The sequence below is a fragment of the Rhinopithecus roxellana genome, chromosome 1, assembly GCF_007565055.1.
Source record: "Rhinopithecus roxellana isolate Shanxi Qingling chromosome 1, ASM756505v1, whole genome shotgun sequence".
NCBI lineage: Eukaryota > Metazoa > Chordata > Mammalia > Primates > Cercopithecidae > Rhinopithecus > Rhinopithecus roxellana.
The window spans coordinates 197,968,342-197,985,270 of record NC_044549.1 but is presented as its reverse complement, the minus strand read 5'-3'; the positions used below and the strand labels follow the sequence as shown (position 1 = coordinate 197,985,270).

Genomic DNA, 16,929 nt, shown 5'->3' with positions numbered 1-16,929 from the left:
TGAGGCATCTCTGCTGTCCTGCTGACCTAGAAGTCTCTGGCTCATGCAGGCGGCCAGCAGGTCTAGGCCAGTGCCCATGGTAGTGACAAATGAGACAATGAAAAAGAAAAACGGACCACCTCCCACTTCTGAAGATTGTGAGGGTGAAAATCTTATGGCCCTTTTAGTTTGGGCAGCACCCTCTGCTGAGCCATTTCCCCCCAGATGAGTGGCGTGGTAGGGACTTTTTGAGACAGGGTCTCACTCTGTGGCCCAGGTTGGAGTGCAGTGGTGCAATCATAGCTCACTGCAGCCTAGACCTTCTGGGCTCGAGTGATCCTCCTGCCTCAGCCTCCCTAGTAGCTGGGATTACAGGCACGTGCCACCATGCCTGGCTAATTTTTCTTATTTTTAGTAGACAAGGGGTCTCACTATGTTGCTCAGGCTGGTGGTGGGCACTTTGGGGCAGAGGTGTGCAAACATCACCCCGAGCATGACACTCCTAGGCACGTTTGTGGTCCCAGTGTGCCCCGTGCCCTGGCTGGAGCAGAGGGAGAATGGGGCTCCTGAGCAGTTTAGCTGGTGGGAGGTGTGAGGGGTGAGGCCTGCCGGGATTCCAATGGGAGCAGTGGGGAGCAGAGCTGCAGGGTGCTACCCTGACCCAAACTGCAGGGCAGTTCTGTAGAAGCAAGTTAGGGCCTCTCAGCTGCCGGCTCATTCATTCCTACCATCGTGCCAGGACTGACACACCTGGCCACCCAGGGAACATCTAAGGTCCCTGTGTGTCTTTCTCTGCTGTGAGCCTACCCTCCTCCCAGATGGAGCAGTGCTGCTCTGAGGGCCCATGTGGTGGTGACCCTAGACCTGTGCTGACCTCATGGTGGGCTTGCCCAGTGTCAGGGGTGCTTCTGCCTGCTCAGATCCTGGGACACCTGGATTCTAATCTCACCTCTCCTGCCTGCAGCAGGCAGAAGGGCCCTGGACAAGTATCTTCCCTAGTCTGGGCCTCAGTCCTCCGATATGTAATATCTGTCAGCTTAGGGAAGAAAATCCCTAAAACGCTCCGTAACTGTTCCCATGAGGGAAAGCGTTTTTTGTTTTGTTTTGTTTTTGAGATGGAGTCTTGCTGTGTCATCCAAGCTGGAGTGCAATGGTGCGATAGTGGCTCACTGCAACCTCTGCCTCCTGGGTTCAAGTGATTCTCCTGTCTCAGCCTCCCAAGTAGTTGGGATTACAGGTGTGAGCCACTGCACCTGGCCTGAGGGAAGGGTTCTGAGCAGTCAAGAGAACCAGGTTGTAGTAGCCAAGACTTGGGGGAAAAGGGTCCCACAGCACCGAAGCGGGTCTGATCTGTCTGGGGCACTGTCTGCTCCATTTCTTTCTTCATGTTCTTGCCCAACTGCTATGGAATAAGGGGTACTTAGGCTGGCCAAGGACCACCCATGGGAGCAGTCTGGCTTCCTGGGACAGATTTGCTCAGGGTGGCAAGAATATGCCTTGGTGCCTCCTTTTATAGGTGGGTAGACTGAGGACAAGTGAGGGGTGGGTCTTGCACCTGGGGTCACTTAGCATCCGCAGCCACTGGGACTCTGTATCGGGGTCAGTTTTTACCCATGGATGGGACCTGTTGTAACCGTGCCATGTCAGAGGGCCTGCGGTAGGGGTCTTTGGCCAGGTGGCACAAGTAGGAGGGTGGTCTTGGAACAGGGTGGGCACTTCATGGTTAGCCAGTTGCCAGGCCTCACTGGATGCCTCTGTGGCTCCTGTACCTTGGCCTGTGGGCGGGAGGTTGCCAGGACCATGGTCCCCTACAGAGGAGCCTGCAGCCTTGGGGCCCATCAGTCTCCATGGGATTGATTTGATCTGCTTGGTTTGTTCCAGGGAAGCCTGGGCAGAATTCTCCAGGGCAGCAGGGGTTGGGGCGGCAGGCTCCACGAAAGAGGTCAAGTTAGCATGGGGGACGCAGGGGCATCAGGTTGCTGGGACAGTGACCTAAGCTGGAGGGGGTTAACTCCAGGGACCTCTGTCTGTGATATACACTTACTCCCTAGAGATGCCAAAGGTGAGCTGGCCCTTGAGACAGCCCTGGTCCCTTTTGTCCCACCTGGCCACTTCTGAAAGCCCACCACCCTCTCATTAGCTCAGGAAGGCTGCCTGGAGGTGGAATCCTTTAAGAGAAAGGAGGAAGTAGGGCCTGGTAGGAACCTGTCCTAGGGACGCACATGTGCCTTCCTGCCGTGACAGCCTAGGCAGGGGAGTGCAGGCCTTTTTCTCCCGTGGGACAGGCCTGAGGTAGAGCTCAGGTCCTTTTGGAGACCACTTCTCACCCAAGACTTTGTAGAAACAGTGAGAGGGGCCTGCTCCTGTGCCAGCTTTCAGTGGTGGGACAGAATTTTCTCTTTCATGTTAGAGTGGGACAGGAAGTCAAACAGGCATATACAAGTACCAGTTTCTTCTAATTTCCTATTATACTGCAATAGTTCTAAAACTACTAACAGTTGGGTAACAAGAAAAAAACAGTTATCTGGTTGATGTATTCTTTATTATGTAACAATTATTTCTGAGACAAAATCCAATTCAAAACATATTACTGAGGATTCTATATTAGTATATTTTGGAAATGGTATAATCCAAACCTGATTTTCTAATATATTTTCTTATATAACACTTAAGGAATTTTTCACTCCCATTATTTGGCTCTGGAAAATCTTTACAGGAAACATTTGTTACACTAGAAATCAAAATTTAAGTAGAGTTGTTAGGCACAGTTAAACGGGATGATATACACAAACTATAATAATTACAAATCAGTACTTCTTTTGAATACACAATTGAATGTAAAAGCTTTTAAAATAATCAGTGTCTTAGATAAATATAAAACATACTGCAAGAACTGATTTTAACATCCCCTTTACTTTCTAATGCTTTTCAGAAAAAATTCCTTTCTGATTCATTCAGCAGCAAGAGCCCAAAAATGGTGTTCCAAGCCAGGATTCACCTTGTCCTCTTCAGAAATGACCTGAAGAGCTTTTGGATTGGTTAAAAATATTGCCCGATGGAATCTTAGGGTAAACCCGAAGAGCTAAAAGCACTGAATCCAGAGATCAGGTCTCTCGGCCGTGCTGGGGACACCATCGACCACTTGGGGTTAAATTGTATTGCTATGAATGAGAGGTGACTCTGAGGGGCTTTCACCAGGCCGGGGCTAATGAAAGGGTTTCAAACATCAGTAAGAACAGGAAGATCAGGGTTGAGAAGAGTGACAAGAAATCCTGAATAGTCTGAACCATTTTACACTTGATTCTATTTCTTAGAGCTCTTTGGGAAACAGGCAAGGATTTTCCTGGATAGTGTTTGCCCATGAAACAAATGAGTCATCTCGCTAAATGATTCAAAAACCATTTCCTGTTGGTTTTTTACTACTAACAATTATAATATTTTAATGGATAGGATAAATTATGGGTTTAAAATTAAATTCTCCGTTAATGCACATGTTTTACTAAACTGGTTATCAGACCGCTTATGACAATGTCAGTACCATATATTCAACTGCTTTTAGTCCTTCCAGTCTTTCTCTTGGGCAAAATTGGTGGTTATCTAATTTTTGCTACCTATCAATCACCTGTTTTGGACATTAACTGTCAATTACTGGCTGCAAAATATGTGTGTGTATATTTACATGAGATGTAACTATACAGATGCATGTTGAATTGCAGACAAGAGTTCCATTATTTCAGAGCTATACTCTGAATGTGAGACCTTTGTATTTAAACACACATACCTCTCCAGCCCAACCCAACATTCATTCATATAAAAATATATGACTATTGTAGAATCCTTCATTTACATATCACTAAAAATACGTTCTTTCATTCTAACATCTTTTTATCTAGCCTTGTCAACCAACATCATAAGACTGGGATATAAAATATTTTTATTAGTTACTTATTTATTTTAAATTATTATTATTATTTTTTTGGGACAGGGTCTTGTTCTGTTGCTCAGGCTGGAGGGCAATGGTGCCATCTGGGCTCGCTGCAACCTTGGCCTCCTGGGCTCAAGTGATCCTATCTTAACCTCCCTAAGTAGCTGGGACCGCGAGAATGAGCCACCACGCCTGGCCTATAAAACCTTTTTAAAATACATTTCCTGGCAGAAATTAACTTTTTTTTTTTTTAAAGTCTACTTTTAAAGCAGCAGTTAGAAACTTTGTTCTTATGATATGTAAATAATACTGTTATATCAAATTGTGGATTTAAATATTTTTAATTTAAGTTCCTTTCTTATCTCTTAAAAAAATAAAACAGATTTCTGTGTTACTTAATGGCTTCTCCATTCTTCCAATTCCAAGGAATACAAAGGTCTCCATCTTGCATAACAGAGTAAAAATGTGAAATGCAGAGGTGCATCCCATGTAGGTAAGGCAGTGATTGTTCTAGAAGTCTCTTACAACAATCCACCATTTGTATACTAGAAATGCTGGGCTCTTTATATAACTTCTCCAAAGAAAATTTCTTTGTTGATGCCTGTATCAATTCATTTTCAATAACTTTTAACCTATTATATAGAAAATAAAAATATTGTCATAAGCTATAACCAAATAAAAGAATACACAATGTAAATATATTCTTACATATTGGGGCCATAACTCTGCACTCACAACACCGAAAATGCCACCCACAAAGGCCAAATTATACATTTGGAAGACATGCCAATAGCCACCATGTGTTAAATCTTTTGAGTTTCTGTGACATGGATCTCTAAAAGTATTTGGTAATGTTTTTAGCAGTAAAGGGCTAAAAATAACATAAAATTTAAAAAGCTCTTATATCGCCTTACCTAGCAGCTGTTAGTGACTGAAGGAAGCAGAAAATGAAGTATATAAAACCCCTAGTTTTAGGACCCACCTAAAGTTTAACCCTTGGGCAGTAATGCTGTCTAAAGGTTTCCCAGATAAAAGCAGACTCACAGAAAACCAGGATCCTGAGGAGGACAGGTTCTCTTCACTCTTACTCTCCTACCTCACCAGCCCCCCGTCTGTTCCCTCCCCTCTGCCTGAGGTTACAACTCTCTTATTCTATCAGGGGCTTCAGTTCAGGTCTACAAAGTATACGATTCTAGGCAGAACTCAGTGTCTCAAATACTTTCTCCCACAGGTGGCAAGTGCTTAGGGATATGGTGTTTTGATAAGTGGATTCAATGCGCTACATCTAGACCAACACATGAGTTACTCAGCAAGCCCATTTAACAACGTGAATAAAGCAAAACTGCCATGGTCGTGTCCCTGAGCCAGTCTATTTAAAATACTTCATTGGTTTAAAATGTCCAAATATCTTACATTTAATCACCCTTAAACTCTGCCTAGAAAAGTAGGTACTATAAAATTTCCATAAACTAGACAGTAAAAACAGAAATGGTCACAGCAGTTAGTTACCCTGGCCTATAATACTGATCACTTTCTCAAGTGCTGTTTGCTTTTTCTGTAAGATTACTCTCCTACACAGTGCTGCTTAGAGAGTCAAGCAGACAGACAGCAGTCAGGGCTGATGGTTCTGAAAATGTTTCACAGCTGGGCCTGCTTCTAATCTCTCCAGGATTAGACAGAAAGAACCCTTAAACTTCTATCAATAGGAGGGGATGAGTAACTTTTTCTGTAAAGGTATTTTTCACTTGTCAAGAAAAGATATTAACAACTATGCTTAGAAATGAGAAGCCTTGCAGTGTGACCATGTTACTGCATAGTTCTCCAACAATACATCTTTAAAATCTGGGCAAGACTCTCATTCTCATTCCTTTTAGAAGCTTACAGTCTCATCCCAGGGTTTCCCAGACCCATGGGTCACAAGCTTTATTCTTCTGAGGTGCAATCTTAGAAAAGCATTGAGAAGGTAGCCCTTGTTAAGGTTCCCCAGGGCTGTCCCCTCAACAGGAAAATAATGTGTACGAGGCTTTCCTCATCCTTGTGTGCCTCTACAGTCAGCAGGAAATTTTTTTTTTTTTTTTTCCTGAGATGGAGTCTTGCTCTGTTGCCCAGGCTGGAGTGCAGCGGCATGATCTTGGCTCACTGTAACCTCTGCCTCCCAGGTTCAAGCGATTATCCTGCCTCAGCCTCCCAAGTAGCTGGGATTACATGCATGCACCACCATGCCCGGCTATTTTTTGTATTTTTAGTAGAGGCAGGGTTTTGCCATGTTGGCCAGGCTGGTCTTGAACTCCTGACCTTAGGTGATCCGCCCCGCTCAGCCTCCCAAAGTGCTGGGATTACAGGTGTGAGCCACCGTGCCTGGCCTTGAGAAAGGGTCTCGCTGTTGCCCAGGCTGGAGTATCAGTGTCGTGACCATGGTTCACTGCAGCCTTGACCACCCAGGCTTAGGCAAACCACCTGCCTCAGCTTCCCAAGTAGCTGAGACTACAGGTGCACACCACCATACCCAGCTAATTTTTAAATTTTTTGTAGAGATGAGGTCTCACCATGTAGCCCAGGCTGGTCTTGAACTCCTGGGCTCAAGTGATCCTCCTGCCTTAGCCTGCCAAAGTGCTGGGATTATAAGTGTGAGCCACCATGCCCAGCCTTTAGTTACTGTTTCTACTACATGCATCAGAACTACTTAAACATTCTTCTATTACTGTACATTTTGATTGTTTCCAACTTATCTAAGTGATTTTAAAATTTGAAATATATGATATAGAGTAAAAGGAAACATCTGAGTGGGTTACTACGAAAACATTAAGTGGGGAATGCCCCTGCTAGGGAGAGCTGGCTGATTCTCAGGCGCAGGTTGCTCTGGGTTATTACCACCCTACAGAAGAACTGTGAACTAGGCTATCACCAGCCTCCCAAGGACGGGGGGCTCCACAGGCATCAAACACTGTCTACATGCCAGCCAGGCAGTGCCAGGAGACAGGACCGACCAGTCATACAGTTTTGGGTTGTATATACCAGCTTAGAATAGTGTGGGCTTTTTTCCTTTTTTTCTTTAACTGTTCAGCAAGCTGAGTGTCCTGCAGAGCTGCTACTCTGAGGACCCTGTGAGCATGGGTGGCCTCTGGCTCCTTTTCTTTTGAACTAGAACAACTGAGAGCTTTACTCTTTTTTATTAGGTTCATGTAAAAGGAATTGCAACTTTTGCTATTTTTTTTTAATGGCAAAAAACTGCAATTCTTTTTGCACGAACCTAATAAAATAAACTATGTTTCCACTTAAGAATCTACCTTGCAAGTTAAAAAGTATCTGAAAACCACTCTCTAGGAACATGCTTCATGGAAGGAAAGAAGTTAGTCTGCATCACTGCTCTGCGAATATAATGAAGGTGTCTTACTAGGGCAGGGACAGCAGAGCTAAGGAAGGAAAGACAGCAAAGGCGAGGAGAGGCTCCTGGGCCCAGAGTCAGGGGCACAAGGATGATGACTGAGCGGGAAGGAAGGCTGGGACCAGCAGCAAGTGCTTCCTCTCCTTGGGGGCTAAGTATAGGGATGAGGACTCTGGGGCCCAGAGCCAGAAAAAGGCTAAGGAAGCAGGTGAAAGGTCAATGGGTATTTCCTGAAGGCCCCTTGTGTGCCAGGCACCCATCCCAGTTGGCACCGGAGGGAACAAAATAGACTGAAATCTGCCCTCAGCGAGCTTACCTTCTTTTGGGAAGGAGAGAGAGAGAACACATTAATAAGGAAACAGCAAATTTGCTGAGGTGGATGGAGAAAGGCGGGCCGGCTGAGGTGGAGAGGAGAGTGCAGCAGAGGGTGGGGGCTCCATGCTGCAAGTTGTGTGGCCAGAGAAGGTGGAATGTGAGCAGGGCCTGAGGAAGCTGCGATTTCTGAGGAAGGAGGACCTCAGGCTGGGGGAAAGCACACAGGCCCAGGAGCGGATGGATACATGTCAAGAGTGCTCGAGGAGGATGAAAAGGCTGGAGCAGAACGAGTGAGAGGAGAGTCCCAGGAGCTGAGCTGAGAGAAGCAAGGGAGTGGGCAGAGGGTCTGTGGGCACTGGGCAGAGGAGTGGGCAGAAACTAGCTCTGACTAGTGGGCACTGGGCAGAACCTAGCTCTGACTAGGTTCCCACTGCTGCTCTGACGAGAGTCCACTGCGGGCTGGGGAGGTGCTGAGTGTGGAAGCCTGAAGACCAGACAAGAGGCCATCACAAAATGATGGAGGCTCAGACCAGGTGCAGCAGGAAAGGAAAAGAGAAGAGGTGAGTTTCTTTCTGGGTCTGCTCTGAAGGTGGACTGGGGCAGGGAGTGAGACAGGGGAGAGGAATCAAGATGACTTGCTGGTTTTTATTCGCCTGAGCAACTGGTAGGACGGAACATTCACAAATTGACCTATTTGAATGTTTTTCTTTTTACTTTGCTTTCTCACAACGTAATAGCATTACTCGAAAGCTATAAAATGGTCACAGAGAAAAAGAGAAAAAGCAGCTGATAGGTTATAGCAAACAAAATCATCAGTCCTAATGATGAACAGTTGGCTAGAATTGTTCTTGAGGGTTAAAGCAGCCATAAAATTGAGAAAAGAAATAGCAGTAACAAATACTTAACAGCCAATCAAGAGGTAGGGTGTGATAGGATCTGGCCTACTGAGTTGTCATCAGTTCCATAAGGAAAACAAGAGATGCTGCTCCTTCATTTATTTTATACATAAAATGATCTCGCTGTCTCTTGCTCAAAGAATGGCTTCCATGGTTAGTTGCCATCCCTTCTATTTATTTATTTTTCTGAGACAGAGTCTCGCTCTGTCGCCCAGGCTGGAGTGCAATGGTGTGATCTTGGCTCACTGCAACCTCTGCCTCCTGGGTTCAAATGATTCTCCTGCTTCAGCCTCCTGAGTAGCTGGGATTACAGGTGTGCACCACCACGCCTGGCTAATTTCCATATTTTTAGTGGAGACGGGGTTTCACCTCAAGTGATCTGCCCACCTCGGCCTCCCAAAGTTCTGAGATTACAGGTGTGAGCCACCAAACCTAGCCTCTCTCTATATTTAAAATTCCTGACTTTTAAAAAGAGCACTTTCTGGAAACTGAACCTCAAATGAACAGTAAGGCAGGAGAACTGCTTCCACTGGCACCCTGCTAAACAACCAGGTCCCATTATCCTGTCCTCTCTTCTCCTTGAAACTTCCCTCCATGGACATGTGGATTGGCATTCTCTCCAGCTTCCACCCTATTCCCTGCCGTTGCCTTCCCTTGTCCCCTATGCTCCCAGGGTGTCAGCTTTGGCTCTTCCCACTGGATTGTGCTGCAGCTACCACTGGCAAATTTACAGCACTCACATCTCCTACTAGAAACAATTCCAGGAGGCAGAGATCATGTCTGAGTCTTTCTATCAATGGCATTGAACTCAGCTTTGGGCACATAGCAGTCATAGTAAATGATGGCTGAGTAAATGACCTCATTTCTTCATAGGTGATACATAAAACAATATCAAGCAATGTCTTACCACCTACAAAACAGGAAACTGTTGGCTATAATAGGACTCCTTCAAAGATACAAACAACATAAAAACAACACTGCTTAGGAACTAAAATGATACATATTTTTTTTGAGAAAGGATTTCATTATGTCACCCCGGCTGGAGTGCAGGGGTGCGATCACAGCTCACTGCAGCCTTGGCCACCTAGGCTCAATCAATCCTCCCACCTCAGCCTCCTGAGTAGCTGGGACACAAGCAAGTGCCACCATGCCTGGCTAATTTTTTTTTTTTTCTCACCATATTGCCCAGGGCTTCACCATGTTGCCTAGCCTGGTCTTGAACTCCTGGGCTCAAGTGATCTCCTTGCCTCGGCCTCCTAAAGTGCTGGGATTACAGGCTTGAGCCACTGTGCCTGGCCTAAAATGATTTTTTAAGGTTTCTTCTCAACTTAATTAAAATGCAGATAAAGTTTTCTTTATATCAACAGTTAAAAGGTTTATTATCTTTCTTTATCTCTCTCTGTCATCCAGGCTGGAGTGCAGTAGCGTGATCTTGGCTCACTGCAAACTCCGCCTCCTGGGTTCAAGCCATTCTCCTATCTTGGCCTCCTGAGTAGCTGGGACTAGAGGTGACCGCCACAACACCTGGATAATTTTTGTATTTTTAGTAGAGATGGGGTTTCACCATGTTGGCCAGGCTGGTCTCAAACTCCTGACCTCACAAGTGATCTGCCTGCCTCGGCCTCCCAAAGTGCTGGGATTACAGGCATGAGCCACTGTGCCTGGCTTAAGACGATTTTTTTACTTTAAGGTTTCTTCTCAATTAAGATACAGATAAAGTTCTTTTTATATCAACAGTTTGAAAAATTTTTAACAATAAAGATTCTTATTAATCAAGAAATAATCAATACTTTTCCTTGTTGCCAGTCTTTTCCATCTGGAAAATTCCTTGCTGATATTCTTATTTTTCATTCTGCTCCTGAATTGACTTTTAAGAAGCTGAACTTCTCAAACTGAGGTCCGTGGTGGTAACATAATTTAGGTAGGGAATAAATAAATATGGAATATCTACAAATTAGTCAATTTCCTAAGCTTCATACTGTTTCCAGGTCCCATATTTATGAGTTCCAAATATCTGAAGTTTTCAGTTAGACGGAATGATCTGACTTTACAGAGGACTGGCAGTACTTACTCTTCCTTTCTTTTCATGTTCTCTCTTGCCTGCTGAGCTTTGGTGAGAATAAACCACTGGAGATTTGCTGGATCACAGAGTGTTGGAATATTAAAATGCCCGAGTTCATGCAAGCTTGGAGCATATCTGTCACTGAAATAAAATATACATTAAAGGAAAAACCACTGACCCTCTCTTCTCCCCCACCAGAGAAAATGTTTTATTAGTCTTCAGGAAAATAAAAAAAATCATCAAGAAAAGCCACCTCAAAAAGTGCAGCAACTTAAAGCTTTGCTGCCCACAAAGACACACTTCTTCAGGATCACGACCTACTTGCAAGCCCTCTGACCTTCCTTATCTGTCACATGCAAGGGGTGACCTGCTGCCCAGTGAGGTTGTCAGAGCTAAAGACAGAATGCATATAAGTACCCAACACAGTGCTCAGCAAACAGTGTATACACCACAAATGTTGGCTACTGATTTACTATTAGTTTAATCTTACAATGTTTTCCATTGGATTGACTTTGCCCAGTAAATCTGCTCAGCAATATATTCAAAGAATGTTCTAGACATTAAATCCTTCAATCCTCCCATGCTGGCTTTTCTAGAGTGTAGAAGAGGGTTGCTAACACAAGTAGTGGCATTTTCTTCTTTAATTCTTAAGAACTACCCATTGAAATACAAAACAATTTAATGCGTTTACACACACAACCCACCTAGACGAAGGAATAAAAGTAATCCTTCTATCTTAGATATTTACCTGTTAAGCATCATTTGTAAACCACGCAAACTTCGAGGGTGAAATGGTATTCTACTTTTCAACAGTCTATTATAAAACACATCAAGAAGAGAGTAATATTCTTCAAGTGTCAATACTGGCTGTAATTCTTCAATATAAACAACTTGTATGCCACCTAAAAGATAGCTTATTTGGTCTTCTAAAATCATCAGCCTCCTCTGAAGGTCAAAATAACTTGGCAATCTTTCAAAAAGCTACAGTGTTAACAAAGGGAAAGAAACAATTAGCTTTATGTTACTATAATTTAATTTTAGAATTCCAATAAATGGCATTAAGACATTTTTAACAAGAAAATGATTTTCATTGAAAGAAAGTTCAAGTAAGAGATAAAAAAAAAACCTTAATTGAATTCTGGAAATATTAATATTCAAAACAAGCCACTGTAAATCTTTGGGATTTTTAGATGGGCATTTGTAAGGTTCTAAAATAAAATATGCTCCAAATAAAAGTCAGTCCAGGCTGGGCGCGGTGGCTCAAGCCTGTAATCCCAGCACTTTGGGAGGCCGAGACGGGCGGATCATGAGGTCAGGAGATCGAGACCATCCTGGCTAACACGGTGAAACCCCGTCTCTACTAAAAAATACAAAAAAACTAGCCGGGCGACGTGGCGGGCGCCTGTAGTCCCAGCTACTCGGGAGGCTGAGGCAGGAGAATGGCATGAACCCAGGAGGCGGAGCTTGCAGTGAGCTGAGATCTGGCCACTGCACTCCAGCCTGGGCAACAGAGCGAGACTCTGTCTCAAAAAAAAAAAAAAGTCAGTCCTAATCCTAAGCACTATTATTTAAATATTTAGGTAAGAATCTTCAATTAGTTTAGAATTATTAAATGGTATAATAAAGGTTTTAGAAATAAAGTGTATGTATTTCAACTCAGTCTATTCCTTCAAAATTTACTTTAAAGTAACTAAACTCAATTAAGTGCAATAAATACGATTGCGCACCTACCATATATGTAAGCACTGAGTTGGGCACTTGAAGGGTACAGATTGTAAGAGTTTGTCCCTGTTTGGTTGGCACTCACAGTTGGGGTACAAGGAAACAAAAATCCAAATTTAGCATGCTAAATGCCAAATCAGGGTGAGTGGATACAGAGGAGGTTCAGGCAAAAGTTTCTAAGGGCGTCTAATTCGATCAGTCTTAAACATTAAGTAAGATTTAGAAATGGCACGTGAATGTAAGGGCTGTTTTGGGGGAAGGAAAAAGAGCATGTGCAAATATGGAACCATGAGAAGGAGCAACATGTTTGGAAACAATAAGGAGTTTGGTATGGCTGGCACGTGACCTGCTGCAAGGGAAAGGAAAGAGAAGGGCTCAAGGCGGATGTAGGGGCTGGGTCAGGGAAGGACCACTAAGGACTTAAGATTTTCTATTAAAAGCCAGGGTCTTTTAGAAGAGTTGAAAGGCATTAAAAACTCTGCTATAATAAAAGCAATAGCTGTGTAAAAATTCTACAGATTACTTATAATCTACTTTTAACATCTTGTGGAAAATAATTTTACTCCCTATTTTTCAATTTTTCTATGGGTTACTCATGTATATCTGGTAACTACATTTTAAAAACTTTTTGTTTTGAGATAATTGTAGATTCATATACCTTTCACTTAACAGTACATCTTATACAATTATTGGTATAATATCACAACCAGGAAATTGACATTGATACAATTCATTAATCTTACTCAGAGGTCATCAGTTTTACTTGCATGCATTTGTGTATTTTTCACATGTGTATTTACTTTATTATATGTGTATGGAGCCATGTGACACTGCCACAGTCAAAACACACAGGAATTCCATCACAGGGATCCCGTTCATAGCACTGACACCTCTGCTCCCCTCTCTCTACTTCCTGGCAACCACGAATCTTTTCTTCCTTTCTATCATTTTATTATTCCAAGGATGTTATATAAATACAGTCAAACAATTTGTAACCTTTTGAGACTGACTTTTCACTCAGCACAATGCCCTTAAGATCCATCCAGTTGCTGCGTGTATCAATAGCTCACTCCTTTTCACTGCTGAGTAGAATCCTATGGTAGGGATGTACCAGTTTGTTTAGCTATTCACACACTGAAGAACATTCTTTTCCTAGTTTTTGGCTATTATAAACATTCATGTACAGGTGTTTGTGTGAACATAATTTTTCATTTCTCTGCTGTAAATACCTGAGGGGGACTGCTGGGTCATGTTTAGTTTTGTAAGAAACCATTATAGTCTTTTTCCAGAATGCCTGTACCATTTTACATTCCCATCAGCAATGCATGAATGACCTATTTTTTCTGCATTCTCACCAGCATGTAACTATTTTTCATTTTAGCCATCCTGGTAAGTGTGTAGTGATAACGCACTGTGGTTTTATCTATCTATCTATCTATCTATCTATCTATCTATCTATCTATCTATCTAATCTATCTTTCTATCTTTCTATTTATTTTGAGACAGAGTCTCACTGTGTTGCCCAGGCTGGAGTGCAGTGGCACAATCTCAGCTTACTGCAACTTTCGCCTCCCGGGTTCAAGTGATTCTCCTGCCTCAGCCTCCCAAGTAGCTGGGACTATAGGCGCCTGCCACCATGCCCAGCTAATTTTTTTTTTTTTTTAAATTTTTAGTAGAGACGGGGTTTCACTGTGTTTACCAGGTTGGTCTTGAACTCCTGACCTCGTGATCCACCTGTCTTGGCCTCCCAAAGCACTGGGATTACAGGCGTGAGCCACAGTGCCCGGCCAATGAATATGTTTTTATGTGCTTACATGTCATCTGTACATTCTCTTTGGTGACATGTCATTTCATGTCACCGTTTTTGGTTGGACTGGTTTTTTTAGTAGCCCTTTTTAGTGGTTTTTTTTTTAACTGTTGAATTTTGAGAGTTTTAGATTGCCCTTTTTTAGTTGGATTGGTTTTTTCTTTTCCTGCTGAAATTTGAGAGTTTTGAAATATATTCTAGATATAATATCTTTGTCAGATATGTAGTTTGCAAGTATTTTCTACGAAATAAATATTTGATTTGAACAGACGTTTCACTAAAGAAAATATGTGGATGACAAATAAGCACATGAAAAGATGCTCACCTTTATTTATTATTAGAGAAATGCAAATTAAACATTGAATGAGATTGTACCACAGAGCTGACTGACTAAAATTAAAAAGATGACCATAGTTAAGTGTTGGCAGTTTTTTAAAAAGTTAAAATACTCTACCATATGATCCAACCATTCTATTTTAGGTATTTAGCCAAGAGAAAGGAAATATATGTCCATATATTTGTACACAAATGTTCATAGCAGCTTTATTTGTAATAGTCACAAAGTGATACGACCCTATGTCCATCAACAGGTGAATGAATAAACAAACTGTGGTATTTTATACAATGAAATAGTACATAGTAATAAAAAGGAATAAACTCTCAATACATGCAACAGCATGAATGAATCTCAAAATGAGACAGTGAAAGAAACCAGACACAAAAGTTTGCAAGCCCTATGATTCCACTTACATAAAACTCCAAAACTAAGCTATAGTGACAGAAAGCAGACCAGTGGTTGCTTGGAGAGGGGGTGGTGAGATGGGAGGGAGTGTTTACAAGGGGCCATATGCTCCAGGTGTTGGATACGTTTGCTATCTTGACTGTGATAATGGCTTCATGGGCATACATATATGTCAAAATACCAAACAACACACAAGAAACATGTGCAGTTTATTAAATGTCAGTTATACCTCAATAAATCTGTTAAGAACAAGTAAAACAAAACAACAGAATATAGGCTTTCAGGCTGTGCTTCAGAAAAGAATGCAATATTACCAGACAAAAACTGCCTTAAAAATCAGTCTTCCTTCTTAAGTATTTTAAGTATATGAGATTTCAGCATCTGATCTGAAAACAGCTGACACTATGATGAAAAACATTAAAAAACAAAAACAAAAACAGAACACAATTTTTTTTTGGCTCATTAACATTATAGCATTGTTGGAAATGAAAGTATATGAATGACAAGAAGTTTTTAATTTTAAGGCTCTTTCTTACTTTTGTCCAGTGATGATGGACATCCATTGTTCCTAGCATCACATGGCCCACTGCACTCATGCCAGAACGGTCTGTAAATATGATTGTACACCCTGATGATAAAACACAAAACCTTTGGTCATGGTCGAGGTACTTCATTCTTTCTGCATTGTGCCAATAGTGTATAAACTCAGGATTAAATTCAGTACAAGCTTAAAGGCTAATTTTATGCCACTGCTTTATTCAAAGAACAGGTTTAAAAGTTCAGCTATGATAAAGTTACTTGGTTTTTCCATTAAAATTTATAGATGTACATAGCAGCTAGGTGATTTTTTAAAAGAAAATGGAAAATGTTTACCTTTTGCTTTTTTAAGTGTTTCCAAATTCTGCTGTGCTAAGCGGCTTAAACTATGAAGCTGGCTACAGCGGTGGGCGACGCCCCAGCTCCTCTGCCACCTAGGCCAACAGAGCACACAAGCATGTTAACAAGTGGCACCCCGAAGAAGGAGCAAGCACTCACCACAACTACTGGAGTCCTTGGGAAGCCAATGAGTCTCTTTCTGAAGCAGGCACATCACATGTTTAGATTGATCATATGTTTCTAAGCTAGTTAATTTTTAAATAAGCAACCACATGGAAAATGAATTTTTACCAGAGGGCAGAAATATTATTACTATGCTCAGGTATCCAAAGATTTAAAAAAAGCAAATATATGATGTTTCTATTTAAAAATAGGATGATGAAATGGGAAAACTTTGAAAAAAGTATTTTTCTTTTTCACATTGTTATAATGATGATGGTTTTGTTTTAGATTCAAGTTCCAACTAGGAATTCCAGTTAGGTTTATCAGGTTCTCTTTTCTGTTTTTGAGACAGGGTCTCACTTGGTCGCCCAGGCGGGAATGCAGTGGTGTAGTCATGGCTCACTGCAGCCTTGACCTCCTCTGCTCAAGAGATCCTCCTACTTCAGCCTCACAAGTAGCTGGGACTAAAGGCATGCGCCACCATGGCTGGCTACTTCACAAATTTTTTTTGTAGAGACAGGGTTTCACCAGCTCAGGCTGGTCTTGAACACCTGGGCTCAAGTGATCCACTGCCTCGGCCTCCCAGAATGTTGGGATTACAGGCGTAAGCCACCGTACCTGACCTCAGGTTCTTTTTATCTCATTCTAGAGAAAGTGATTTTGATGAAATCATGTACATCTGCTCATTTCATAAATTAATATTAAACCCCAGTGACACATGGAACCTGACATTGACACGATGTCAGAGGCCCTGCTGTGTAACTGTGAAGAACACTGGTCTTGAGTGGTGTCAGAAAACCCACCTTGGAGTTCTAAGGTGGTTTACTAGCTCTGTAACCTTGAACAGAGGTTTTAGCCTTTTAGCCTTCCTAAGGTTTTCACTTTCATGCATGCAAAGTGAGGATGTTTCCTGCCACACAGGTAGTAGACATCAAATGAGGTAATGTGTGTGAAGGAGTCCAGGCATTCAAAACAGGCTCTCAAGAAACACAGGTTCTTCTTTTATCCTAATACTGATTCTGATGAATGTCATTTCTGATAAAATGAAAACTTGTTTA

The 16,929-nt window shown here is 42.3% G+C and overlaps 1 protein-coding gene across 5 annotated transcripts in view; it reads right to left on the bottom strand.

Moving 5' to 3' along the window:
* Positions 1-2,502: 2,502 nt before the first annotated feature.
* TCAIM (T cell activation inhibitor, mitochondrial) overlaps positions 2,503-16,929 on the bottom strand; it is a 72,044-nt gene continuing 57,617 nt past the window's right edge. For 3 of the 5 annotated variants that reach the window (XM_010374348.2, XM_030935737.1, XM_030935742.1), the window contains 5 exons: positions 15,707-15,804; positions 15,370-15,461; positions 11,311-11,543; positions 10,572-10,703; positions 4,230-4,536 (listed from right to left, as the gene is read on the bottom strand). In XM_010374348.2, the coding sequence (XP_010372650.1) occupies positions 4,296-4,536; positions 10,572-10,703; positions 11,311-11,543; positions 15,370-15,461; positions 15,707-15,804 (796 nt within the window). In that variant the 3' untranslated portion in view covers positions 4,230-4,295. Of the gene's footprint in view, positions 4,537-10,571; positions 10,704-11,310; positions 11,544-15,369; positions 15,462-15,706; positions 15,805-16,929 lie in introns of all 5 variants that reach the window. The other 2 variants (XM_010374346.2, XM_010374347.2) reach the window with 2 other exon arrangements.